Raw genomic sequence first — 27,889 nt, 5'->3', positions numbered from 1 at the left:
ATATGATGGTTGCCTACTAGAGAATACATTATGCTGGCCTACATTTCAGCACTACATATTTAGTAGTAAACTAGTAGACTGAAATTAAGCCAGTGGCTTCATCTGCTTTGGACCTGTGTCTGGTTCTCCATATATGAAAACTAAACACATAACAAGATTATGAAGAAAACAGTAGCCTCTTTATACATACTGTGGTACATGTGATCCTATTAATTAATGCTTATTTGTATTATATAGGTATATATAATAGATATATTTTATAAACAAATTATACATGTTTTAAATAACTAATAATATGTTAAGAGCATGGGTTCTGGTCCTTGCCTTTGCCACTTATTAGCTTTGTGATGTTGGGCAAATTGGCTGAGTCCTGTGCTGCATTTTACTTACTATAAAATAGAACTGCTCTTAATACCAGCCTCATGGGTGCTGTAAGGATCAGAAGAGTTAATACATATAACATGCTTAAAACAGGTCACATAGTAAGTGCACAGTGTTAGGTTAAACCATGTGAAATTGCCAATATTTGTTGTTTTTTGACTTACCCCAAAATGGCAATTTTATATACTTAAATGCAATAGCAATATGTACTAATTTTTAAAAAATACTTGTTGAACAATCAGAATCACATATTATGGATGCAGTTTACTGTCTAAAATCCATTGAATCAATATTGATGAGGGTAGGGCCTGGGAAACTAAATGGAAACCAACAATAATCTCTCCGAGTGACTAAGATGAGCTGGCAAGTTTAGGAATTCTTGATTTACAGTATTGCTCAGGAGATTTTTTTTTTTTTATACTGTGAAGAGAATAACACTGATAGTGAAGAGAATGAATCTGCAGAGGAATTTTGCCTCGGAATAAATCAGAACTCATGTCTCACTTCTGTCTGATTTAGGTGATATTTAGATTGGATGTTAGACCGTAGAGTTGATGCTGGAATGAATTAAGACTTTTGGGACTGGTGTACTTTAGGATGAATGTATTTTGTGTAAGAGAAGGGCATAGACTTTCATGGGGCAGGGAGCAGAATGTGTCCCTCCCAGAATTCCTAAGCCCTAACCCCCAGTGGGATTGTATTTGGGAGATCATCAGGTTTTGCTGCGGCCATGAAGGTGGGCCCCCGGTGATGGTGTTAGTGCCCTTGTAAGCAGAGACATTTAACTTGCTCTCTTGAGCAAGCAAACTCTCTTGAGCTCTCTTGAGATTGTCTCAAGTGCAAGTGATTTTTTTCTTCATCTGTATCTGATCTACTCAGGAGTCCATCAAAGACATTCTTCATTTTGTTACAATGTTTTTCTTTATATTTTAAAAAATGTTTATTTATTTTTGAGAGGGAGAGACAGAGCACAGTATACTCTCCTGCACTTGAACTGGGAAGGGGCACAGAGAGAGGGAGACAAAAGATCCCAAACGGGTCCTGCACTGACAGCACAGAGGTCGATGCAGGGCTTGAACTCACGAACCATGAGATCATGACCTAAGCTGAAGTCAGATTCTTAACTGACTGAGCCACCCAGGTGCCCCTGTTACAGTTTTTTTTTTTTTTTTTAATCTCTAGCATTTCTTTTTGTTTTTTTTAAACAAATTTTATTTAACATTTATTTATTTTTGAGACAGAGAGAGACAGAGCAGGAACAGGGGAGGGGCAGAGAGAGAGGGGGACACAGAATCTGAAACAGGCTCCAGGCTCTGAGCTGTCAGCACAGAGCCGGACGTGGGGCTCGAACTCACGGACTGTGAGATCATGACCTGGGCCGAAGTCGGCCGCTTAACCGACTGAGCCACCCAGGCGCCCCTGTAGCATTTCTTTTTGATTCTTTCTTAGAATTTCTATTTCTCTGCTTATGTAACCCATCTGTTCTTCCATGTTGTCAGCTTTGTTCAGTTGTTTGGAATTCCTGGTCTGTTAATTCCAGCTTTCGTGCCATATTTGGCTATCATTCTCATGCTTGCAGTTTCTTCAAACTATGTCTTTTACTTTTTAGTATGCCTTGTAGTTTTTTCCTAATAGCCTATCATGATGTACTAGGTAAATGGAACTGTATTAAATAGACCTTTAGTAATGTGGCAGTGAGATGTTGGGGCAGTGCAGTGTTCTGCAGTTCTACGGTCATGTCTTCTTTTAAAAGTGAGCCTGTGCCCTGGACTGTGAATATCACAAGTGCTTCTCAGTTTGCTCTTCCCCTTGGGTGGGACAATATAACTAGAGGTAGCTGGAGTCGCTTGTTTCCTTTCCTTGAGGTCAGCTGGGCTCTGATAATATCCCAGAAGACTTGGATCTGGTAAAGCACTTTCTTTTGAGGTCAGGCCTTGTTAAGAAGAACAGAGTGCTCTGACGTATTGCAAATGTTTACTTTCTCCCCTCTGCCTGCAGAAGGGCAAGGGGATTTTTCTGATTGTCCCTTTGAATACCGGGTAGAACCCTTGGAGCTGAAATTCATTTAGGTGTGAGGCCCATCCTATGTCTTGGTCCCCCTGGAGTTTTTAAATTAAAAAAAAATTTTTTTTAATGTTTATTTATTTTTGGGAGAACACAAGCAGGGGAGGGGCAGAGAGAGAGAGGGGGAGGCACAGAATCCGAAACAGGTTCCAGGCTCTGAGCTGTCAGCATAGAGCCCTACATGGGGCTCAAACCATGAACCGTGAGATTGTGACCTGAGCCGAAGTCAGACGCCCAACGAACTGAGCCACCCAGGTGTCCCCCCCCCCCCCCCCCCCCACCGGAGTTTTGACACTCAGACTCTTCCCTCCTGAGTTTCTAGTGACTTGCCAGTTATATAGTTTGGGTTTTCCTATCCCTGCACTGGTTCTAGCAGAGTGTCTTTCTGTGGTTCTTGTGGAGATTTCTGCTCTGGTGAGTTGTGGTTCTCGGTGTCCAGCCTATCTGTCAACAGTTTGGGAGCAGCAGTTAGTCCTTTAAGCTCACTTCTCTGATGGAGCTTCTAGGAAGCGTTGATTTTTCAGTCTGGTCAGCTTTTTATTTGTTGTTAGATGGAGGTGGAGTGATGACTTCCAAGCTCCTCACCTGTAAACCTGGAAACTGGAATTCTCCCTTTATCCGTCTTTGCTTCCCCAAAGAACTTAACCCATTGCCTGTTTTATCTTCTAACATGCTCTTTCGTTTTTCTTCCTGGGTGCTCTTGCTGAGGTTGCCGCGAGTTCTTCGTTTCCTGGGTATCTATACCTGAACTCATACTGTCTCTTCCTCTTTAAACCGAATCCTTTTTAGTAAGGCCCCTTCACTAAGCTGAATTTGCGCTGATAGCAAATTAGCTACTATTAAGGTACCATTCTATTTAGTCACATTTTTTTCTTTTGAAAGATCATTTTACATTGCCTTAGATGTGAAGAATTTAGTTAATGCCAATTTCCTGCTTAAATCCTTAGGATTTATTACAATGAATTGCACTGAAATTGCCTCATTACTTTGTTAGCTCCTTAAGGTCAAGAACGTTTCCTTGTATATTCTTTTCTTAGTGCTTGCCATGAAATGCTTGTTATTTGTGAGATGATCGACATCATGTATAGAGTTAGGATGTAGAAATCCCTATTTGATAACCTAGGTGTATATTTTTTTTATAAAAAACATTAAAAAACATTTTTTTTAAGAGGGAGAGAGCTCAAGCAGGAGAGAGTGCTGGAGGGAGAGAGAGGAGAGAGAGAACCTTCAGCAGTCTGCATGGAGCCTGGCGCAGGACTAGATCCCACGACCCTAGTATCATGACCTGAGGCAAAATCAAGAGTCCAATGTTCGTATGACTGAGCCAAACAGGCTTAAAATGTTTACATATCTTATTTCAAAATTTATATTTCAGAACATTAGACATAGGGATATCTGACATATTTAGACAGTATCCATTCCAGGTCTTACATGGAATTGTGATATCCTAGGGACTCATGATTACTATTATTTGATATTTTTCCCTCTCCTAAAAATGCTGTTTCATCACATTTTCAAGTATGCTCAGGTAGAGTAGAAGTGTTAGAATTTTGAAATTATAGTGATAATATTTTAGATGATGGAAATATTCTAGGACTTAAGTCAGATTTTGTTAGAAGTCAAATTACTATATTATTAATATAGCCTAACTAATTTATTATGTTGCATTTGTTTTTTTTCAGACTGTTCTCTCTGTATAAGAAAATTTCTATCGTATAAAACACAATGTCCAACTTGTTGTGTGGTAAGTTTTCCTTTCCTGTTTTTTCTTGGAAACTTAATCGGTACAAATATTTCTGTGTGACATACACACAAAAGCCCACGGGAAAAGGTATAATTATTCAGTTAGGCTACATAAAAGACATTTTCAGAAAGACCTCTAAAATACATCTATGGATGCTGGGAGAACTGGACAGCAACATGCAGAAGGATGAAACTAGACCACTTTCTTACACCATTCACAAAAAAAACTCAAAATGGATAAAGGACCTGAATGTGAGACAGGAAACCATCAAAACCCTAGAGGAGAAAGCAGGAAAAAACCTCCCTGACCTTAGCTACAGCAGTTTCTTACTTAACACATCCTCAAGGGCAAGGGAATTAAAAGCAAAAATGAACTATTGGGACCTCATGAAGATAAAATGCTTCTGCACAGCAAAGGAAATAACCAACAAAACTAAAAGGCAACAATGGAATGGGAAAAGATATTTGCAAATGACATATCAGACAGAGGGCTAGTATCCAAAGTCTATAAAGAGCTCACCAAACTCCACACCCAAAAAACAAATAATCCAGTGAAGAAATGGGCAGAAAACAGGAATAGACACTTCTCTAAAGAAGACATCCAGATGGCCAACAGGCACATGAAAAGATGCTCAATGTTGCTCCTCATCAGGGAAATACAAATCAAAACCACACTCAGATATCACCTCATGCCAGTCAGAGTGGCTAAAACAAACAACTCAGGAGACTATAGATGCTGGAGAGGATGTGGAGAAACGGGAACCCTCTTGCACTGTTGGTGGGAATGCAAACTTGTGCAGGCACTCTGGAAAACAGTGTGGAGGTTCCTCAAAAAATTAAAAATAGACCTACCCTATAACCCAGCAGTAGCACTGCTAGGAATTTACCCAAGGGATACAGGAGTACTGATGCATAGGGGCACTTGTACCCCAATGTTTACAGCAGCACTCTCAACAATAGCCAAAGTATGGAAAGAGCCTAAATGTCCATCAACTGACGAAAGGATAAAGAAATTGTGGTTTATATACACAATGGAATATTACGTGGCAATGAGAAAGAATGAAATATGGCCTTTTGTAGCAATGTGGATGGAACTGGAGAGTGTTACGTTAGGTGAAATAAGTCATACAGAGAAAGACAGATACCATATGTTTTCACTCTTATGTGGATCCTGAGAAACTTAACAGAAGTCTATGGGGGAGGGGAAGGAAAAAAAAAAGGCTAGAGAGGGAGAAAGCCAAACTCTTAAAAACTGAGAACAAACTGAGGGTTGATGGGGGGTGGGAGGGAGGGGAGGGTGGGTGATGGGTATTGAGGAGAGCATCTTTTGGGATGAGCACTGGGTGTTGTATGGAAACCAATTTGACATTAAATTTCATATTAAAAAAAATACATATATGGAGAAATGGGCTTTGTTCAATTTTTCTTAAAGATTTCTGATAAATGTATTTTTGGAAGTCGAAACTGATTTTAAGATGAGGAGGTAGCACTCTTTAAATCTCGTGACCTATGTTTTTGTGGCTTCTCATGTTTTGTAATTTTTCACCTTGAGCTGAAGGTCTGATGGAAGGATTATTCATTTGTATAGGATTAGGGTTTAGTATTTGTGTGGAGGGAAGAGATTCATGACCATTGGGCTGAACCTGGCCTGACTGGTCCCTTACCTCTTTCCCAAACCAGACCTTCAGGGGAAACAGTAGGAAATTTGTTGTTAGAGTTTGTCAAACCTTTCAGGTAGGTGCAAAGGTAGGTAAAAAGGTCAAGTAAACATAAATAGGAAGAAAGAAAGAAGAAGAGACAGTGAGGTCTAATAAGAAGGACTCTGGGCCTGATTGAAGGGTTTGGCTTCTACCTTGGCACCTCTGTTAGGTACATGGTGTTACGTCACTGAACTCTCAGCTGTTTCCCTACGTAAAAAATGGTGCAGTTTGGCTCCCAAGTTTAATCTCTTTGCAACTTGCCATTGTCAAGATGGTATCATCAGGGAGATAAGCTGCATACCGTTCATGCTAAATAACTACAAGATCTGTAGTTTTCCTGTTGCATTCCTGAACACCAATCTTGTTTTTAAATCCTCTTTGAACACCTAATGCCGCTCCCCGTGTAGTCACTTAAAAAGAGCATCTCTGTTCTGCTTTTTAGGGGAAATTCTTGGGATGGCATTTTGAATAAGGATTCTTGCTCATATTAGGTTTTATCTTAGTACAGAGCATATACGATTTTACTAGAGGCTGTGGAGATCTTTTATCAGACTTCCAGTCAGCAGATGCTGATTCACTGTTTTAAAATTCCATATTAGTATGAGATAAATGAACTTTATTTTGAGGCTTTCCTGGAAGACTTAGTGGGATGGGGAGTCTCGGGAGGATAGGTCATGCATTTTCAAAACAAGATTATGACAAGTTATTTTATTGTTTGTGACCTTTTTCCATCTGCTGTTTTTCCTTTCTAGACAGTCACAGAGCCGGATCTAAAAAATAACCGCGTATTAGATGAACTGGTAAAAAGCTTGAATTTTGCACGGTATGATTTAATTTTGTGACTAACCCCTAACTGCTCTGGCCTTTGATATGAGTTCCCTCTTTACTTTGTGCACTTTTGGGGATTAGGGAATGCAGGGTTGCATATTTTGGAGTAAAAGAAGGGAAGCGACAACAGTCATTAATCACTCATGGACAGTCTAATGGTAATAATATTTTCTTCCTTTACTTAACAGAAAGTCTCCTGTCATGAAAAACAGAAGTTAAAAATGCAGATTTGAGTACTTACTTTTGGGTATTACAAAGATACCCAAAAGTATTTTATTTTTCCTGTCCTACCCCTAGAATCATCCATTTTCCCAAGGAGCCCTGGTTCCTTTTATTGGAGAATGGTATTTAGAATCAGGATCTGGAGCTAGGTATGGTCACTGTTCCTGAGATGTCATTGCTTCTAAGCCTTCTCATTGGACAGAGCTGGGTAGCATATGCACGTATACATATGTGTGTACTAACCCATGTATACATGTGTATCTATAATCGTTTCTGTGTCTGTTATATATTAACCCATTAATTCTTAATCTGATTTATTCAGCATGTATGAGATGGTGTGCTGTGTGAAATAGGTAATTGTTGGTACTTTATACAGCTCAGAAATGTAGCTTTACTTCTTAGCTGTCAGATGTATGATGGTGAAAGTGAGTTTTGTCACCCCAAAGGGTTATTAAAAGGCATATTTTACCAAACAGTATCTTGAAATTCAATTTTTAGTTTTGATCATGCAAGTCAATCAGAAATTTTCATTACGGACACACAACTTCTTAGCTGTTGGGACAGTTTTGATGGTACATTACATTCATTCTAAAAATGTAGAGAGATTTCTTCCAATAGAATTGCACATTTATTTCATTGAGTTGTGTCCTGAGAATTACAAGATTTAGTACTCTGAACTCGCCTAATATTACTTTCTAGAAATTGGCTTGGTTAGTCATTTCCGTAAAAAAGTCATAAAATGGTGATATTTCCTAGATTAAGAAACTCTGAGATTCTCTGATTCTCATAATTACAGTGTGGTGTTTTTCTTATTTTAAAGTCTTTCACCAGTTAGATTTTGAAGTCCATGAAAAAGGGTGGAGCCATGTCTTTAGAAAGGAATTTATTAGCTGTTTGATTTTCCCTGAGACAGTAAAATTATACCTCGAGGCTTATTTTTTTTTTTAGCTGGTTCTGAAAGCATAATAATTTCACTGCTAGGAGAAAGGGAGTGTCACAAAGTAAGTGTCTGTTTGTTGAAGGGAAGTGATCGGTGTCTTTGGGTTCGTGGACCTTTGGTAACTGAAAGGGAGGCCTTGGGATAATTGAACTCTCCCCTTTCCCGCTTCCTCCCAAAAGGAATAGGCTTTTTAATTATTCATTATAGTGGGTGTGGTGAGAAGCATTCTTTGTGGATTTGGGATGGATTTTATCATTTGTTTCTCCCTGTTTGCCTTGAAATTACCTTATGATGAACATTTCTTGGACATTTGTCATATCTAATGTGCTGTGGTACTTCATTTGCAAAAGTAGTAGAGATGAAATTCAAGCTAATCACTTCCAGTACTTGTTTGATATCTGGTTTAAGATTGATGAGGGAAGTCAGGCAACAACAGATGTTGGCGAGGATGTGGAGAAAGAGGATCTCTTTTGCATTGTTGGTGGCAATGCACTCTGGAAAACATTATGGAGGTTCCTCAAAAAACTAAAAATAGAACTACCCTATGACCCAGCAATTGCACTGCTAGGCATTTATCCACAGGATACAGGTGTGCTGTTTCGAGGGGACACATGCACCCCCATGTTTATAACAGCACTATCAACAATAGCCAAAGTATGGAAAGAGTGCAAATATCCATCGATGGATGAATGGATAAAGAAGATGTGGTATATATATACAATGGAGTGTTACTCGTCAATCAAAAGAATGAAATCTTGCCATTTGCAACTATGTGGATGGAACTGGAGGGTATTATGCTAAGTGAAATTAGTCAGAGGAAGACAAAAATCATATGACTTTTCTCATATGAGGACTTTAAGAGACAAAACAGATGAACATGAGGGAAGGGAAATAAAAATAAGATAAAAACAGGGAGGGGGACAAAACAGAAGAGATTCAAATATGGAGAACAAACTGAGGGTTGCTGGAGGCGTTGTGAGGGGGGGGATGGGCTAAATGGGTAAGGGGCATTAAGGAATCTACTCCTGAAATCATTGTTGCACTATATGGTAACTAATTTGGATGTAAATTTTAAAAAATAAAAAATAAAATTAAAAAAAAAGATTGATGAGGGAAGAAGTTAATCTTCTAAGGTATTTGTATTGTTTGTATATTTTTTTTCTTTCTCATTGGTCAGTGCCATTTTAAGACATAATGGTTTAAAATTTTTTAATGTTCTAAATTGAAATAAAAGAGTGTTGGAAATAGTTCCAGAGGTTTTCAGACAAAATACTGACATTCACAGCTTACATTTTCTTCTAACTCTAGCCATTTATTTCAAAGAACATGAGTATTTTTCTTGACTCAGTTTTATTTAAAATAATGTGCTTAAAAATGTGTTGAACAAAATTTAATCAGAATATTTTTGTCTAAGTGGAGCATCATTCTTGACCTAAGTAAGAAAATACCGTTTCAGTATTTTTGTGTAGCAGCCAGTCTACATCTGTATCATTTTTACAAACTGAGAGTGTAAAGCATCATTTACTACTTTGGTTTATCCTATCCCCATCAAGGTACTTTTTCTCCAGGTACTTACTCCATGTTTAAGAATTCAGACATTTTAGATGATAATTGTAATAGATCATTCCTTAGCATCTTAGGAGAGTGTGTAGAATATAATTTTGATTTTTTTCTTACAGTATAGTTTAAAGCATACTGACTTTGGATTTAGGCAGAACTGGGTTCTCTAGCTGTGATCTGTGATCAAAATATTAAACTTCTTTGGCCTCTGTTCCACATCTGAAAAGTGGTAATAATATTATTGACACTTTTAGGGATTGTTGTAAGGGTTGGAAATGAAGAGTTCTACTAGAAGATACCCAGCATAATACCTGGAGCAAAGGAACCTAAAAAAAGATTTCTGTCATTATTATCATATATATTTTACACATGTTTGTATCATCTTCCCTTATATTATATATTGATGCCCTAAGATGCTAATAAGAATTTGTTCTTTGGTGGGCCTCTGCCTGTTTCACCAAACGGTCCTAGACTGCTGTTACATGTTTTAGATCAGAACAGCATTTGTGGGGACTTTTGCTAGATGATGAAGTCCATGGACTTGATCACATGGGTTTCAGGACTGCCCTGAGTTTCTCTTTGGTGTCTACCCAGAGACCTGTTTTGCTTCTTGATTCTTGGCCACATTCTGAAGAGGTAGAGTTCTTGTATAGTTAACAAATGGGCAAGATTGTCCTGTACTTGATGGAGTCACAATTATTCTGAAAGTCCATACTTCACCCCAAAAAATCTGAGTATCTATGGTAAGTGCTGTTAGGTATTATAATACCAACTGACTTTAAATTAAATTTATAGGAATGGTGGAAATGAAAGAGAAAATTACCAATTCAGTTTAAGTATCCTTTTTAGAATTAATATTTTCACATGGCCCCTATTAAGCTGTGTGAATTGTAGCAGTCTAGTGGTTTTAAATCCCATGTGTCCATTCATGGCTTCCAAATTTACATCTTCAAGTAGATATCACCCCAAAACTTCAGGCTACCATATCCCTCTGCTTACGTCATATCTCTGTTTGAACCTCTTAAAAGCAACTCTCAACTCTCTGGGCTGCCCGCCATCCCCCACTCCAAATCTCCTGCCCCCACAGTCTTTCTTCCCTCATTAAATGGCAGCTCTGTCTTTTCATTTGCCCAGGCCCCAAACCCTGGAGTCCTCCTTGACCCTTCTCTTTCACACTTAACTCTGTCATTCCATCAGTTAATCCTCCTGGCCCTGTTATTAACATGTTTCCTGAATCTGACAGCTTTTCATCACTGTGCCAGCATTATCCTGGCAAGCCAGCGTCAGCCTGTATTACTTTGATCACTTCTAGTGGTCTCCTATTCCTGCTTTTGCCCTCTGATAGTCCTTCTGAGGCCAGCAACCAGTGTCACTTTAAAACAAAAAGTCACAGGGGTGTCTGGGTGGCTCAGTCGGTTAAGCATCCGACTTCATTCCAGGTCACGATCTCACAGTTCATGAGTTCGAGCCCCGCGTCAGACTCTGTGCTGATGCCTCAGAGCCTGGAGCCTGCTTCAGATTCTGTGTCTCCCTCTCGCTCTGCCCCTCCCCTGCTCGTGCTCACACTCTGTCTCTGTCAAAAATAAATAAATAAATAAAAAAAGTCAGGTCGTACTTAATATCGTCTGGAGGGGGTGTCCCATCTCATTTGGAAGAGCAGCCTGAGTCCTGTCAGTGGCAATCCTCTGGTCCCTACAGAACAGGGTCTCTTGCCGACTTCATGTCCCACTTCTCTTTCCCTTGTTTATTCTGCTCCAGGCGCACTGGCCTTCCTTCTATTTCTCCAATGTGTCAATCATACTCTGACCCTAGAGCCTTTGTACTTACTGTTATTTCTAGGGGAAACACTGTTTCCCCAGAGAGCCACATGGGTTAGTCCTTCAGTTTCTTCGGGCTCTGTGTTTTCATAGGGCACCTTCTCAGTGAGGCTTTCTGTGACCATCCTGTAAGTGCCAAGCTCTTCGCCTCCTCATGCACGGCTTCACTGGCTTTGTTTTTTTCCCATGGCACTTTCATATATGTTGTGTGCATTCTAGTATCTCTTCCCTTACTGTAGTGTAAGCTTCATGAGGACTGAGACGATTTTGTTCTCTGTTATATTTCCACTGCCGAAACTACCCCCTAAGTAGCGGGCACATGAAGAAGTTAATGAGTTTCAGTTTTGGCACGGGGCGTAATTTTATCATGGCGGTAGTGGAGCTGTACTGCTTGCTGCAGGTACAGTCATGCCTCGTTTTACTGCACTTTGCTTTGCTGAACTTCCCAGGTGTTTAATTTTTTACAAACTGAAGGTTTTTGGCCACCCTGCATTGAGCAGGTCTTATCAGTGCCATTTTTCCAACAGCATTTGCTCACTTCATGTCTCTGTGTCACATTTTGGTGATTCTTAAAATATTTTGAACTTTTTCATCATTATTTTATTTGTTGTGGTGATACTATGATAATTGTTTTGGGGTGTCACAAACTGCAGCCTTATACGACCATGAATTTAATTGATAAATGATACGCGTGCACTGACTGTTCCACTCACAGGCCATTTCTCTGCCTCTCTCCCTCTCCTCGGGTCTCCCTATTCCCCGAGACACAACAGTATTTAAATTAGGCCAATTAATAACCCTGCAGGACGTCTAAGTGTTCAAGGGAGAAGAAGAGTCACATGTCTCATTTTAAATCAAAAATAAGAAACGATTCAGCTTAGTGAGGAAGGCATGTTGAAAGCTGAGATAGGCTGGAAGCTAGCCCTCTTGTGCCAAATGGCCAAGTTCTTGAAGTGCTGCTTCAGTGAACACACAAATAGTAAGAAACAAACAACCTTATTGCTGATATGGAGAAGGTTTTAGTGGTCTGGGAAGATGATCAAACTGGCCACAACATTCCCTTAAACCAAAGCCTGATCGAGAGCAAGGCCCTAACTCTTCACTTCTGTGAAGGCTGAGGGAGGTGAGGAAGCCGCAGAAGAAACGTCTGAAGCTAGTGGAGATTGGTTCACAAGGTTTAAGGAAAGAAGCTGTCTCCATTACATAAGAGTATAAGGTAAAGCAGCAAGTGCTGATGTAGAACCTGCAGTGAGTTATCCGGAAGTTCTAGCGGAGCTCGTTAATGAAGGCGACTATGCTAAACAATAGATTTTCAATGTGGATGAAACAGCTTTCTATTGGAAGAAGACGCCATCTAGAACTTTCATAACTAGAGAGAAGTCAGTGCCTGGGTTCAAAACCTCAAAGGACAGGCTGCCTCTCTTGTTGGGAGCTAATGCCGCTAGTGACTTGAGGGTGAAGCCAGTGTTCATTTTGTCTGTGGATTGTCCCAGGGCCCTTAAGAATTATGCTACATATACTCTGCCTGTGCTCTGTAAATGGAACCACAAAGCCTGGACGATAGCACATCTGTTTATAGCATGGTTTACTGAATAGTTTAAGCCCACCGTTGGGAACTGTTGCTCAAGAAAAAAAGATTCTTTGAAAATGTTACTGCTCATTGGCAGTGCACCTGGTTACCTATAGGGCTGTGATGGAGATGTACGAGATTAATGTTGTTTTCATGCCTGCTCATGCAGCATCTATTCTGCAGCCCGTGGATCAAGGAGTGATTTCAACTTTCAAGTCTTCTTATTTAAGAAATACTTTTTGTAAGGCTGTAGCTGCTGTAGATAGTGATTGCTTTGATGGATCTGGGCAAAGTCTGTTGAAAACCTCCTGGAAAGGATTCACCATTTTAGATGCCATTAACAACATTTGTGATTCACTGGAAGAGGTCAAAAATACCAGCAGGAACAGGAGTTTGGGAGAAGCTGATCCCGACCCTCATGGATGACTTTGAGGGGTTCACGATTTCTGTGGAGGAAGTAACTGCAGATGTGGTGGAAACAGCAAGAGAACTAGAATCAGAAGTGGAGCCTGATGACTGAATTGATGTAATGTCGTGATAAAACATAAATGGATGATCAAAGCAAGTGGTTTCTTGAGATGGAATCTACTCCTGGTGGAGATGCTGTGAAGATTGTTGAAATTAAAAAAAAAGACTACTGCCATTCTGGGGCGTTTGATTTCCATGTAAATATTAGAATGAATATACTGTTTCCACCCCCAAAAAAGTTGCTTTTATTTTGATTGGCATTGCATTGAATCTATAAATAAATATGGGGAAAATGGGCATGTTAACCTTGTTGAGTTTTCTAGTGCATGTACCCAGGGTATTTCTTTATTTAGGCTTTTAAAAAATTTTCCACAGCAAATTTGGTAGTTTTCAAGACATAAGTTTTACACATTTTTGTTAAATTTATTCCTAGGTATTTAATATTTTTGATGATATTTCAAGTGGTATTTATTTAAAAATTTTATTTTCCATTTGCTAATACATAGGCAGGACATTAATTTTTGTTTAACAGATATTATGTCCAGGGATCTTGTAAAAATTCACTTACTCTAGTTGCTTGTAGAGTCTTTGGATTTTTTATAAACATAATCATGTCACTTGCAAATTAAGTTTTCTTTCCCATTTTGTGTGTGTGTGTGTGTGTGTGTGTGTGTGTGTGTGCCTTATCACAAAAGCTATGGCCTCCAGTATAATTTGAATAGAGATGGTGGCAGTAGACATCCTTGTCTGGTTTTCACTCTCAGGGGAAGATGTTCAAGCTGTAATAGTAGCTATAGTTTTTTTGAAAGTATCTTTTTTCAGATTAAGAAAGTTTCCTTCTGCTCCTAGTTTTCTAAGTGTTTTTGTTATGAATGGGTATTGGATTTTATCAAATGCTTTTTCTACATTTATTGTAATGATTGTATAATTTTTCTCCTTAAATTTGCTAATGTGGTGAATTACATTAATTTTTCAAATAACAAACCAACCTTGTATTCCTGAAATAAGTCTCATTTGGTCATGATGCATTATATGTTTTTATTTATCTCTAGATTTTATTTGTTAATGTTTCATTTATGATTTTTGTGTTTATATTTATGAGATATTATTGGATTATAATTTTATTTTCCTACAATGTGCTTGTCAGATTTTTTTTTGAAACATTTTTTTTTATGAAATTTATTGACAAATTGGTTTCCATACAACACCCAGTGCTCATCCCAAAAGGTGCCCTCCTCAATACCCATCACCCACCCTCTCCTCCCTCCCACCCCCCATCAACCCTCAGTTTGTTCTCAGTTTTTAACAGTCTCTTATGCTTTGGCTCTCTCCCATTCTAACCTCTTTTTTTTTTTTTTTCTTCCCCTCCCCCATGGGTTCCTGTTAAGTTTCTCAGGATCCACATAATAGTGAAACCATATGGTATCTGTCTTTCTCTGTATGGCTTATTTCACTTAGCATCACACTCTCAAGTTCCATCCACGTTGCTACAAAAGGCCATATTTCATTTTTTCTCATTGCCACGTAATATTCCATTGTGTATATAAACCACAATTTCTTGATCCATTCATCAGTTGATGGACATTTAGGCTCTTTCCATAATTTGGCTATTGTTGAGAGTGCTGCTATGAACATTGGGGTACAAGTGCCCCTATGCATCAGTACTCCTGTATCCCTTGGGTAAATTCCTAGCAGTGCTATTGCTGGGTTATAGGGTAGGTCTATTTTTAATTTTCTGAGGAACCTTCACACTGCTTTCCAGAGCGGCTGCACCAATTTGCATTCCCACCAACAGTGCAAGAGGGTTCCCGTTTCTCCACATCCTCTCCAGCATCTATAGTCTCCTGATTTGTTCATTTTGGCCACTCTGACTGGCGTGAGGTGGTACCTGAGTGTGGTTTTGATTTGTATTTCCCTGATAAGGAGCGACGCTGAACATCTTTTCATGTGCCTGTTGGCCATCCGGATGTCTTCTTTAGAGAAGTGTCTATTCATGTTTTCTGCCCATTTCTTCACTGGATTATTTGTTTTTCGGGTGTGGAGTTTGGTGAGCTCTTTATAGATTTTGGATACTAGCCCTTTGTCCGATATGTCATTTGCAAATATCTTTTCCCATTCCGTTGGTTGCCTTTTAGTTTTGTTGGTTGTTTCCTTTGCTGTGCAGAAGCTTTTTATCTTCATAAGGTCCCAGTAATTCACTTTTGCTTTTAATTCCCTTGCCTTTGGGGATGTGTCAAGTAAGAGATTGCTACGGCTGAGGTCAGAGAGGTCTTTTCCTGCTTTCTCCTCTAAGGTTTTGATGGTTTCCTGTCTCACATTTAGGTCCTTTATCCATTTTGAGTTTATTTTTGTGAATGGTGTGAGAAAGTGGTCTAGTTTCAACCTTCTGCATGTTGCTGTCCAGTTCTCCCAGCACCATTTGTTAAAGAGGCTGTCTTTTTTCCATTGGATGTTCTTTCCTGCTTTGTCAAAGATGAGTTGGCCATACGTTTGTGGGTCTAGTTCTGGGGCTTCTATTCTATTCCATTGGTCTATGTGTCTGTTTTTGTGCCAATACCATGCTGTCTTGATGATGACAGCTTTGTAGTAGAGGCTAAAGTCTGGGATTGTGATGCCTCCTGCTTTGGTCTTCTTCTTCAAAATTCCTTTGGCTATTCGGGGCCTTTTGTGGTTCCATATGAATTTTAGGATTGTTTGTTCTAGCTTCGAGAAGAATGCTGGTGCAATTTTGATTGGGATTGCATTGAATGTGTAGATAGCTTTGGGTAGTATTGACATTTTGACAATATTTATTTTTCCAATCCATGAGCAGGGAATGTCTTTCCATTTCTTTAAATCTTCTTCAATTTCCTTCATAAGCTTTCTATAGTTTTCAGCATACAGATCCTTTACATCTTTGGTTAGATTTATTCCCTAGGTATTTTATGCTTCTTGGTGCAATTGTGAATGGGATCAGTTTCTTTATTTGTCTTTCTGTTGCTTCATTGTTAGTGGATAAGAATGCAACTGATTTCTGTACATTGATTTTGTATCCTGCACCTTTGCTGAATTCCTGTATCAGTTCTAGCAGACTTTTGGTGGAGTCTATCGGATTTTCCATGTATAATATCATGTCATCTGCAAAAAGCGAAAGCTTGACTTCATCTTTGCCAATTTTGATGCCTTTGATTTCCTTTTGTTGTCTGATTGCTGATGCTAGAACTTCCAGCACTATGTTAAACAGCAGCGGTGAGAGTGGGCATCCTTGTCGTGTTCCTGATCTCAGGGAAAAAGCTCTCAGTTTTTCCCCGTTGAGGATGATGTTAGCTGTGGGCTTTTCATAAATGGCTTTTATGATCTTTAAGTATGTTCCCTCTATCCCGACTTTCTCAAGGGTTTTTATTAAGAAAGGGTGCTGGATTTTGTCGAAGGCCTTTTCTGCATCGATTGACAGGATCATATGGTTCTTCTCTTTTTTTTTGTTAATGTGATGTATCACGTTGATTGATTTGCGAATGTTGAACCAGGCCTGCATCCCAGGAATGAATCCCACTTGATCATGGTGAATAATTCTTTTTATATGCCGTTGAATTCGATTTGCTAGTATCTTATTGAGAATTTTTGCATCCATATTCATCAGGGATATTGGCCTGTAGTTCTCTTTTTTTACTGGGTCTCTGTCTGGTTTAGGAATCAAAGTAATACTGGCTTCATAGAATGAGTCTGGAAGTTTTCCTTCCCTTTCCATTTCTTGGAATAGCTTGAGAAGGATAGGTATTATCTCTGCTTTAAACGTCTGGTAGAACTCCCCTGGGAAGCCATCTGGTCCTGGACTCTTATTTGTTGGGAGATTTTTGATAACCGATTCAATTTCTTCGCTGGTTATGGGTCTGTTCAAGCTTTCTATTTCCTCCTGATTGAGTTTTGGAAGAGTGTGGGTGTTCAGGAATTTGTCCATTTCTTCCAGGTTGTCCAGTTTGTTGGCATATAATTTTTCATAGTATTCCCTGATAATTGTTTGTATCTCTGAGGGATTGGTTGTAATAATTCCATTTTCATTCATGATTTTATCTATTTGGGTCATCTCCCTTTTCTTTTTGAGAAGCCTGGCTAGAGGTTTGTCAATTTTGTTTATTTTTTCAAAAAACCAACTCTTGGTTTCGTTGATCTGCTCTACAGTTTTTTTAGATTCTATATTGTTTATTTCTGCTCTGATCTTTATTATTTCTCCTCTTCTGCTGGGTTTAGGCTGCCTTTGCTGTTCTGCTTCTAGTTCCTTTAGGTGTGCTGTTAGATTTTGTATTTGGGATTTTTCTTGTTTCTTGAGATAGGCCTGGATTGCAATGTATTTTCCTCTCAGGACTGCCTTTGCTGCGTCCCAAAGCGTTTGGATTGTTGTATTTTCATTTTCGTTTGTTTCCATATATTTTTTAATTTCTTCTCTAATTGCCTGGTTGACCCACTCATTCGTTAGTAGGGTGTTCTTTAACCTCCATGCTTTTGGAGGTTTTCCAGACTTTTTTCTGTGGTTGATTTCAAGCTTCATAGCATTGTGGTCTGAAAGTAAGCATGGTATAATTTCAGTTCTTGTAAACTTATGAAGGGCTGTTTTGTGACCCAGTATATGATCTATCTTGGAGAATGTTCCATGTGCACTCGAGAAGAAAGTATATTCTGTTGCTTTGGGATGCAGAGTTCTAAATATATCTGTCAAGTCTATCTGATCCAATGTCTTATTCAGGTCCCTTGTTTCTTTATTGACCGTGTGTCTAGATGATCTATCCATTTCTGTAAGTGGGGTGTTAAAGTCCCCTGCAATTACCACATTCTTATCAATAAGGTTGCTTATGTTTATGAGTAATTGTTTTATATATTTGGGGGCTCTGGTATTCAGCGCATAGACATTTATAATTGTTAGCTCTTCCTGTTGGATAGACCCTGTAACTATTATATAATGTCCTTCTTCATCTCTTGTTACAGCCTTTAATTTAAAGTCTAGTTTGTCTGATATAAGTATGGCTACTCCAGCTTTCTTTTGGCTTCCAGTCGCATGATAAATAGTTCTCCATCCCCTCACTCTCAATCTAAAGGTGTCCTCAGGTCTAAAATGAGTCTCTTGTAGACAGCAAATAGATGGGTCTTGTTTTTTTATCCATTCTGATAACCTATGTCTTTTGGTTGGTGCATTTAATCCATTTACATTCAGTGTTATTATAGAAAGATATGGGTTTAGAGTCATTGTGATGTCTGTATGTTTTATGCTTGTAGTGATGTCTCTGGGACTTTGTCTCACAGGGTCCCCCTTAGGATCTCTTGTAGGGCTGGTTTAGTGGTGACAAATTCCTTCAGTTTTTGTTTGTTTGGGAAGACCTTTATCTCTCCTTCTATTCTAAATGACAGACTTGCTGGATAAAGGATTCTCTGCTGCATATTTTTTCTGTCTAGCACCCTGAAAATCTCGTGCCAATTCTTTCTGGCCTGCCAAGTTTCAAAAGAGAGATCAGTCACGAGTCTTATAGGTCTCCCTTTATATGTGAGGGCACGTTTACCCCTTGCTGCTTTCAGAATTTTCTCTTTATCCTTGTATTTTGCCAGTTTCACTATGATATGTCGTGCAGAAGATCGATTCAAGTTACGTCTGAAGGGAGTTCTCTGTGCCTCTTGGATTTCAATGCCTTTTTTCTTCCCCAGTTCAGGGAAGTTCTCAGCTATGATTTCTTCAAGTACCCCTTCAGCACCTTTCCCTCTCTCTTCCTCCTCTGGGATACCAATTATGCGTATATTATTTCTTTTTAGTGTATCACTTAGTTCTCTAATTTTCCCCTCATACTCCTGGATTTTTTTATCTCTCTTTTTCTCAGCTTCCTCTTTTTCCATAACTTTATCTTCTAGTTCACCTATTCTCTCCTCTGCCTCTTCAAGCCGAGCTGTGGTGGTTTCCATTTTGTTATGCATTTCGTTTAAAGCATTTTTCAGCTCCTCGTGACTGTTCCTGAGTCCCTTGATCTCTGTAGCAAGAGATTCTCTGCTGTCCTGTATACTGTTTTCAAGCCCAGCGATTAATTTTATGACTATTATTCTAAATTCACTTTCTGTTATATTATTTAAGTCCTTTTTGATCAGCTCATTAGCTGTTGTTATTTCCTGGAGATTCTTCTGAGGGGAATTCTTCCACTTGGTCATTTTGGATAGTCCCTGGCGTGGTGAGGACCTGCAGGGCACTTCCCCTGTGCTGTGGTGTATAACTGGAGTTGGTGGGCGGGGCCGCAATCGGACCTGATGTCTGCCCCCAGCCCACCGCTGGGGCCACAGTCAGACTGGTGTGTGCCTTCTCTTCCCCTCTCCTAGGGGCGGGATTCACTGTGGGGTGGTGTGGCTCGTCTGGGCTACTTGCACCCTGCCAGGCTTGTGATGCTGGGGATCTGGCGTATTAGCTGGTGTGGGTAGGCAAGGTGCACGGGGGCAGGAGGGGCAGGCTTAGATCGCTTCTCCTTAGGTGATCCACTTCAGGAGGGGCCCTGTGGCAGCGGGAGGGAGTCAGATCCGCTGCCGGAGGTTTGGCTCCGCAGAAGCGCAGAGTTGGGTGTTTGCGTGGAGCGAGCAAGTTCCCTGGCAGGAACTGGTTCCCTTTGGGATTTCGGCTGGGGCATGGGCGGGGGTGATGGCGCTGGCGAGCGCCTTTGTTCCCAACCAAACTGAGCTCTGTTGTCAGGGGGCTCAGCAGCTCTCCCTCCCTTTGTCCTCCAGCCTTCCCGCTTTCTGAGCAGAGCTGTTAACTTATGACCTCCCAGACGCTAAGTCGCGCTTGTTGTGGGAACACAGTCCGTCAGGCCCCTCCGCTTTTGCAAGCCAGACTCGGGGGCTCTGCTTGGCCAGCGAGCCGCCCCTCCGCCCCGGCTCCCTCCCGCCAGTCCGTGGAGCGCTCACCGCCTCGCCGCCCTTCCTACCCTCTTCCGTGGGCCTCTCGTCTGCGTTTGGCTCCAGCGACTCCGTTCTGCTAATCCTCTGGCGGTTTTCTGGGTTATTTAGGCAGGTGTAGATGGAATCTAAGTGATCAGCAGGACATGCGGTGAGCCCAGCGTCCTCCTAAGCCGCCATCTTGCTATTGTCGAAAACGTCAGATTTTGTTATCAAGGTTATGCTGGCTTTAATATGAATTGGGAAACATTCTTTTTTTATTTTCTGGATAACTTTGTGTACCATTGATACTATTTCTTCTATAAATATTTGGTAGAATTCACCAGCAAAACTGTCTGGGCTTGGGGTTTTCTTTGTAAGAGGGCTCATTATTTGTCATTACAAAAAAATTTGTAATATTTTTTATTTGTTAATTACATCACTTTGATTAATTGGATTGGTTCACATCTTCTGTATTCTTACTGATTTTTGTCCATTTTGTTAGTTAGAAAGGTATGTTTAGATTTATACACACTGTTATTTAAACCAACCATTATTGTGAATGGACTGTTTCTCCTTTTAGTTTGTCCAGTTTTTGCTTTATACATTTTGAAGCTATACTACTAAGTGAATATAATTTATGATTTTTTATTTTTGAGAGAGAGAGTGAGAGAGCATGCACACTAGTGGGGAAGTGGCAGAGAGAGAAGGGGACAGAGAGCCCAAAACAGGTTCCATGTTGTCAGCACAGAACCTGACACATGGCTCGAACTCATGACCCTCGAGATCCTGACCTGAGTTGAAACCAAGAGTCGGCTGCTTAACTGGTTAAGCCATTCGGGAGCCCCTATAATTTATGATATTTATGCTTTGAATTAAATTGACCATTTTGTCAAAATGAGATGTCCCTCTTTATCTCTCATGATACTTTTTGCCTTAATGTTGTCTGTTGTTAATGTTACCATATCAGCTTTCTTTTCATTAATATTTTCCTGGTACTTCTCTTCCTATCCTTTTATTTGCAACCTTCCTGGGTCTTTATATTTAAAGTATTTTTTCAAACAGTGTATAGCTGTATCTTATTTTTAATCTAGTCTGACCATCTTTGTCTTTCAGAGTATTTACCCATTACGTTTAATGTGATTACAATTTAGCATGTTACCTTTGTTTTCTTTCTCCATTTGTTTCTTTGTAAAAAAAATTATTTATTTCTGCCCATTCTTTATGATATTAAAAGTATTTTTATTGTTTCCTTTGTTAGTTTTTACATTATATCTCTTAGTGTCACTCTTTTAAGTCCTTACTGAAGAAATGACAAAATATGTCCTAATAATAGTGTACCATAAATTAGTATTTTTATCATGTCCTGAACAGTGCAAGAACTTTACAGTATTTTTATATTATTTCTCTTTTTTAAAACTATGTTTTTGTATGTATTTTACTTCCATGTTTGCTGTAAATCCCACAAGACATTGTTAGTGTTGTTGAAAACAGTTTTGTTTTGACCCACATATTTACCTTTTGTGGAGCTGCTGATTGTTTTTTTTTTTAATTTTTTTTTTAACATTTATTTATTTTTGAGAGAAGAGGCAGAGTGTGAGCAGGGGAGGGGCAGAGAGAGAGAGAGGGAGACACAGATCTGAAGCAGGCTCCAGGCTCTGAGCTGTCAGCACAGAGCCCGACGCGGGGCTCGCACTCACGGACCGCGAGATCATGACCTGATCCGAAGTCAGACACCTAACCGACTGAGCCACCCAGATGCCCCTGGAGCTGCTGATTCTTACTGACATTTTTGTACCTCCCTCTAGAATCATTTTCCTTAAGCTGAAGAACATTTCTGTACTACCTCCTTGTCTGCCAGTGAGGAATTCTCTTAGCTTTTCTTAGCTTGAGAATGTATTTTGCTTTTACTTCAGAACACAATTTTCCTTTAAAAAATGTTTATTTCTTTATTTTGAGAGAGAAAGAGAGAGTGAGCAAGGAAGGGGCAGAGAAAGAGGGAAAGAGAGAATCCCAAGCTGTGCTGATGGTGCAAAGCCCGATGTGGGGCTCGAGCTCATGAACCATGAGATCGTGACCTGAGCCGAAATCAGGAGTTGGATGTTTAACCAACTAAGCCACTCGGGGACCCCTAGAACACTTAAAAAAAAATTTTTTTTTTACCTTTATTTTATTATTGTGGGACAGAGCATGAGCATGGGAGGGGCAGAGAGAGGAGGAGACACAGAATCTGAAGCAGGCTTCAGGCTCTGAGCTGTTAGCACAGAGCCCGACACGGGACTTGAACCCACCGACTGTGAGATCATGACCTGAGCCGAAATTGGACGCCCAACCCACTGAGCCACCCAGGCGCCACCCCGCCCTCTCCCCCGGAACACTATTTTTAATGGAAATGGAATTCTTGGTAGTTTTGCTTTCTTTCTGTACTTTAAAGATGTCATGATGTCATAATATTATCTTTTGGCTTTCATTGTGAAGTCAGTGCTGTTTTTATTATTTATTGGAGCAGTGGTTCTCAATGGGGAGTGATTTTACCTTCACTTCACCCTCTCTTCCAGGGGGACATTTGGTAATGTCTGGATATGTTTTGGTTGTCTCAATCTGGGGTGGGGTATATGCTGCTGACATTGCTACAATGCACAGAACAGTTCTTCACAACAAAAAATGATTTGATTGACAGTGTCCTAAGTGCCAAGGTTAGGAAACTGTGCTTTAGAGGGAACATGTCTTATTTTTTTTCTGATTGTTTACAAGATTTTCTCTTTCTTATTTTTTAACAGTTTGATTAATATATGCCCAGGTTTTATTTTCTTTGTTTTATCCTTTTGGGGATGAATTTTAATTCCCTCTAACACTACACTATCTTTTTACTCATTTGTGTGTTTTTTCATCGTTTTTCTTCAATATATTCATTGTAGTTATCTTGAAGTCTTTATAATGCTACTCTTTGGACCACTTCTGGATCTGCTTCCATTGACTATTTTATCTTTTGATTATGTGTGTTTTGAACATTGTTGATGAAATGTTATAGAGGCTGCGAATTATCCTCCTTTGAAAGATGTTGGGTTCTGTTCTGGTTCCAGTTCTTCACTTTTATTCTGCCGGGGCCTTGTTTAGTTCTTTGTTGGATTTGGCCTACTTCAGTTTTATTTATTTTTCCTAAGGTGTGGCCTTTGTGGGGTTTCAACTGAATGTCTAGGATCTTTATAAGATCTCTGCAATTGGGGCTCAAATTCCAACAACTTGTCAGCAGCTTTGGGAATCTCAGTTTCCCAGCATCTGCTTCCTACTAGGTCGCCTTGTGCTCTTTGTCTTATGCTTTTGCAGCCATGGAGATGATCAGGAATGGATGAGAATTTCTATGCAGATTTTTGGTGTTCTCTTTCTGTGGCTACCCACTGTCCACCACCCTGTCCCTCCAATTCTAGCCATCTTTGCCCAGAACTCTGATCTCTGTTTCCACTCCCAGAAGATGCTTCCAGGGAAGTTCTTGGGGGCAGTGGTGGATCACCTCATGTTTTTCTTCTCTTTCATTGACTGCAGGCTTGTGTTGACTATAGTTCATGCTATAAACAGTTGTTTTATATGTTTTGTCCAGATTCTAAAGTTATGTATGGTTAGAGAGTAAGTCTTATACCAGGTATTCTCCAAGGCTAGATTCTGAAGTATCTCTTTTCCTTTATAAAAGATTAACTGCATTAAAATATTTATTTATGTATGTATGTATGTGTGCGTGTGCATGAGTGGGGGAGGGGCGGAGAGGGAGGGAGAGAGAAAATCCCAAGCAGGCTCCGTGCTGCCATCCCCGAGCCTGATGCGGAGCTCAATCCCACAGACTGTGAGATTAGGACCTGAGTCAAAACCAAGAGTCAGATGTCTAACACCCTGAACCCCCCAAGTGCCCCAAAGATTAACTGCTTTTTAAATCAGGTTTATTGCTTTGAAGAAATGCTGGTTTGGTTGTCATTATGGAATAAGTTCTGTATTTCACGGAAGCAAGTGTTAATTGGGAAAACGGGTTATGTCAGTTAACTTACTAAGTATAACTTGACGTCTTAGTTACCTATTGTGTTTTTGGTGCTTCAAGGAATCAGTTGCTGCAGTTTGCCTTAGAGTCACCACCCATATCTCCTGCTTCCTCCTCTTCAAAGAACCTTGCTGCCAAAGTACACACTCCGGTGGCCTTCAGACATTCTTTAAAGCAAGGAAGCAAATTAATGGAGAATTTCTTGATTAGAGAAACTGGTGGTTCTACATCAGAGTTGTCGATAAAAGAGAATGAAAGCAAAGTCATCCCTCAAAAAGAGGTGAGCACTTCTTCAAAGACCAAAGAGGCACCTTCTGTAGAAAAGACAGCTCCACGTTCCTTAGTGGCTAATGTTCCTGAGACACCCTCTACGTCAACTTTGAAACAGGCTGCCAAAGGTAGGAAATTATTTTCATATATGTGTTTTCTTACTTAATGGAAATCTTTTCATCCCACATGACATAAGAATAAATCAGCATCTTGAGGGGGGAAGGAATGGGAAAGGGCAAACCAGATTTCACATTTTAACATTCTCAGAAATTGATGTAGGCAGTGCTGCAAGATATTTTTGTACTCTTTCTCTCTCATAGAATGGGAATTGAGGCTGATTGCTGGAAAAATGAAGCAGTTTTAATTAGCTCATATTTTAACTATGGCAGTTGGTGTCTATTTTTCAGCTTTTAATTTCCCCCCTCATCTTTCATATCAATTCCATTTTAATCTTAAAGAGCTCCTTTTGTCTTATTATACCACTGCTTGAACACTTCCAAGCTGTTACGACTGGCGTTTATAGCCACAGACAATTTGACCCCTCATCTAGCTGTCTGATCTTATTTCTTATTTTTCCCTCTCAAAAATCCTTCTATACTAGCCCAGCTGATCTCCCCATTATTTCTTGAATATACCCAGAGATTGGAAAAACTACAAGCTGCAGGCCAAATTTGGCTTGACACCAATTTTTGTAAATAAAGGTTCACTGGAAAATATCCACCCCCCTTCTGTTTATGAAGCTTTCATGCTCATGAAAGAGTTTAGTAGTTGTAACAGAGACCATCTGGCCTACAGAGCCTACAATCTCTACTACCTGGTCCTTCACTAAAAATGTTTGCTGACCCTTGTTTTACCTTTCTAGACTTTATGCAGATCCTAACCGTTCTTCTGTTGTGTCAGATAATACTGGCCTCTCCCATCACCAAAGTGGCAGAGCACTTGCCTTCTGGACTATTTTGTGTACAGTTTGCTTTTTTGATGATGAATGGCTCGGTTTGTTTAACCTATTATTTCCATGTCTTTTCTTGCCTGTGAAGTTCAGAGCACCTTTTAGGCAGAAATTAGGTCTTAACACATCTTTAGTATGCCCACATCACATACAGTGCAGGGCAATGAGTGGTTATTAAACTTAGGTTGAAATTAGCATATTAGTACTCAAGAGTTTAAATTTTGTAAGGATAGGTGAATTTTAAGTGCATTTCCTGACAAATCTTTGATCATTGTATCAATTGACTGTTCTTGTTGTAGTGTTTTTAGCTAATAGTTAAAAGTCTGTCCTACCTCTATTGCCCTGAGGGGCCCTTCTTTTTCTCTTTTGCTTTTCTAAGTGCATGTTAAGGTTGGAATTCTATTTTTTTTTTTTTAATTTTTTTCAACGTTTATTTATTTTTGGGACAGAGAGAGACAGAGCATGAACAGGGGAGGGGCAGAGAGAGAGGGAGACACAGAATTGGAAACAGGCTCCAGGCTCTGAGCCATCAGCCCAGAGCCCGACGCGGGGCTCGAACTCACAGACCGCGAGATCGTGACCTGGCTGAAGTCGGACGCTTAACCGACTGCGCCACCCAGGCGCCCCTGGAATTCTATTTTTTTATATTAATTGCTGAAAGATGTCAGGTTATATGTTATTTTTGCCCTTTCCATAAATAATAAAATCTTTCTTTCTCTTTTTAAAAAATACAGTGGATTGTCCTGTTTGTGGGGTTAATATTCCAGAAAATCACATTAATAAGCACTTAGACAGCTGTTTAACACGTGAGGAGAAGAAGGAAAGCCTCAGAAGGTAAGGAAGTTAAGTATAACCATTGACCTACTTTAGCAAGGTACTTCTTGTGCTTTGTGAACTATTCCACCAGCTCTTCCATTCTGTCTCCTTTGCTCTGAGGGTTATTTCCCATAAGCCATAAGAATCTGGTGACCTTGATGGAACTGGAGGGTATTATGCTAAGTGAAATTAGTCAGAGAAAGACAGAAATCATATGACTTCACTCATATGAGGACTTTAAGAGACAAAACAGATGAAGGGCAAGGGAAGGGCAACAAAAATAATTTGGGAAGGGGAACAAAACAGAAGAGACTCATAAATATGGAGAGCAAACTGAGGGTTACAGGAGGGGTTGTGGGAGGGGGGATCAGCTAAATGGGTAAGGGGCACTAAGGAGTCTACTCCTGAAATCATTGTTGGACTATATGCTAACTAATTTGGATGTAAATTTAAAAAGATAAAAAAATAAAACAAGTTAATAATTAAAAAAAAAAGAATCTGGTGACCTTCATTCTCCTTAGAAATGTTTCTTCTTGGGGCACTTGGCTGGTTCAATTGGTAGACCATGTGACTCTCAATCTCAGGGTTGTGAGCTCAGGCCCCATGTTGGGCATGGAGCCTGTTTGGAAAAAAGAAAGAAAGAAAGAAAAGAAATGTTTCTTCCTGAGGAATAAGTTTTGAGTATAGAAGCTGAGCATTTTCTCCTTGAATAGTGAGGAATCAGCATCGGTCCTTTTGTTTGGACTGCTCTTTTTCTTTTTTTTTTTTTTTAAATTTTTTTTTTCAACGTTTATTTATTTTTGGGACAGAGAGAGACAGAGCATGAATGGGGGAGGGGCAGAGAGAGAGGGAGACACAGAATCGGAAACAGGCTCCAGGCTCTGAGCCATCAGCCCAGAGCCTGACGCGGGGCTCGAACTCACGGACCGCGAGATCATGACCTGGCTGAAGTCGGACGCTTAACCGACTGCGCCACCCAGGCGCCCCTGGACTGCTCTTTTTCTAGATGCATCTGCCATATTTCTTCTAATACATTTAGTTACGTCAATTTATCTAAGACCTGCTCATCCATATGTAATTAAGTTCAAGTTCCAACAGTGGTCCCACACCTTGTTGCATATTGTATGTTGTCCTGCCATTTGCTCTGTCTTGCAGTTTGGAAGCACTGCATATTGTATCTCTCTTAAGGAAGGATTCACTGCATTGGTGAGTGTATTGAAGGCTCTGAGAAGTTCTGTATCGAAGGTAGTTGTTGGAATTTGTGTAATCCAGCAATTACTACATTTATTTGACTGCAAAACCTTTTTGTCCTCATAACTCATATCTTGCAAAACTAGTGTTTGTGAAGGTACACTTAGGGAAGCATTGAGCTCTGTTTCTCTTTAGTTACATCCTGATCCTGGGGTCTGGTCACATAAGAGAGACTGTGACATTTGAAATATTTTATCCACAACACCCTGAGGGGCCGTTTTCTCGATAGGGGTGACAACCCTCCACCCGTTCCATGTAGAATTGTATCAGAATTGATTCAAAGAATACTCTTCCTTTTGATGCCTTCAGATTCTGAGGACCCTTAAATGCATTACTTTCACTAAATGATGAAAGAAGGGTCAGTGTTATCTTCATGTTTTGGGCATCATCTGTCAGTCTGCATATTT

The 27,889-nt window shown here is 39.9% G+C and overlaps 1 protein-coding gene across 5 annotated transcripts in view; it reads left to right on the top strand.

Annotated features, from left to right (window-relative positions):
- Positions 1-27,889, top strand: part of RAD18 (RAD18 E3 ubiquitin protein ligase) — a 117,608-nt gene that overhangs the window by 15,103 nt on the left and 74,616 nt on the right. For 3 of the 5 annotated variants that reach the window (XR_007150509.1, XM_047850912.1, XM_047850908.1), the window contains exons 3-7: positions 4,128-4,189; positions 6,641-6,711; positions 24,257-24,594; positions 26,150-26,249; positions 27,387-27,437. Coding sequence is in view for 4 of the 5 variants with exons in the window: in XM_047850912.1 (XP_047706868.1) it covers positions 4,128-4,189; positions 6,641-6,711; positions 24,257-24,594; positions 26,150-26,249; positions 27,387-27,437 (622 nt within the window). In the remaining variant the exon portion in view is untranslated. Of the gene's footprint in view, positions 1-4,127; positions 4,190-6,640; positions 6,712-24,256; positions 24,595-26,149; positions 26,250-27,386; positions 27,438-27,889 lie in introns of those variants that run through there. The other 2 variants (XM_047850913.1, XM_047850911.1) reach the window with 2 other exon arrangements.

Source organism: Prionailurus viverrinus, chromosome A2 (assembly GCF_022837055.1).
Source record: "Prionailurus viverrinus isolate Anna chromosome A2, UM_Priviv_1.0, whole genome shotgun sequence".
Lineage (NCBI taxonomy): Eukaryota > Metazoa > Chordata > Mammalia > Carnivora > Felidae > Prionailurus > Prionailurus viverrinus.
Note: the sequence above shows the minus strand (reverse complement) of the source record. Positions and strands in the feature narration are given on the sequence as shown.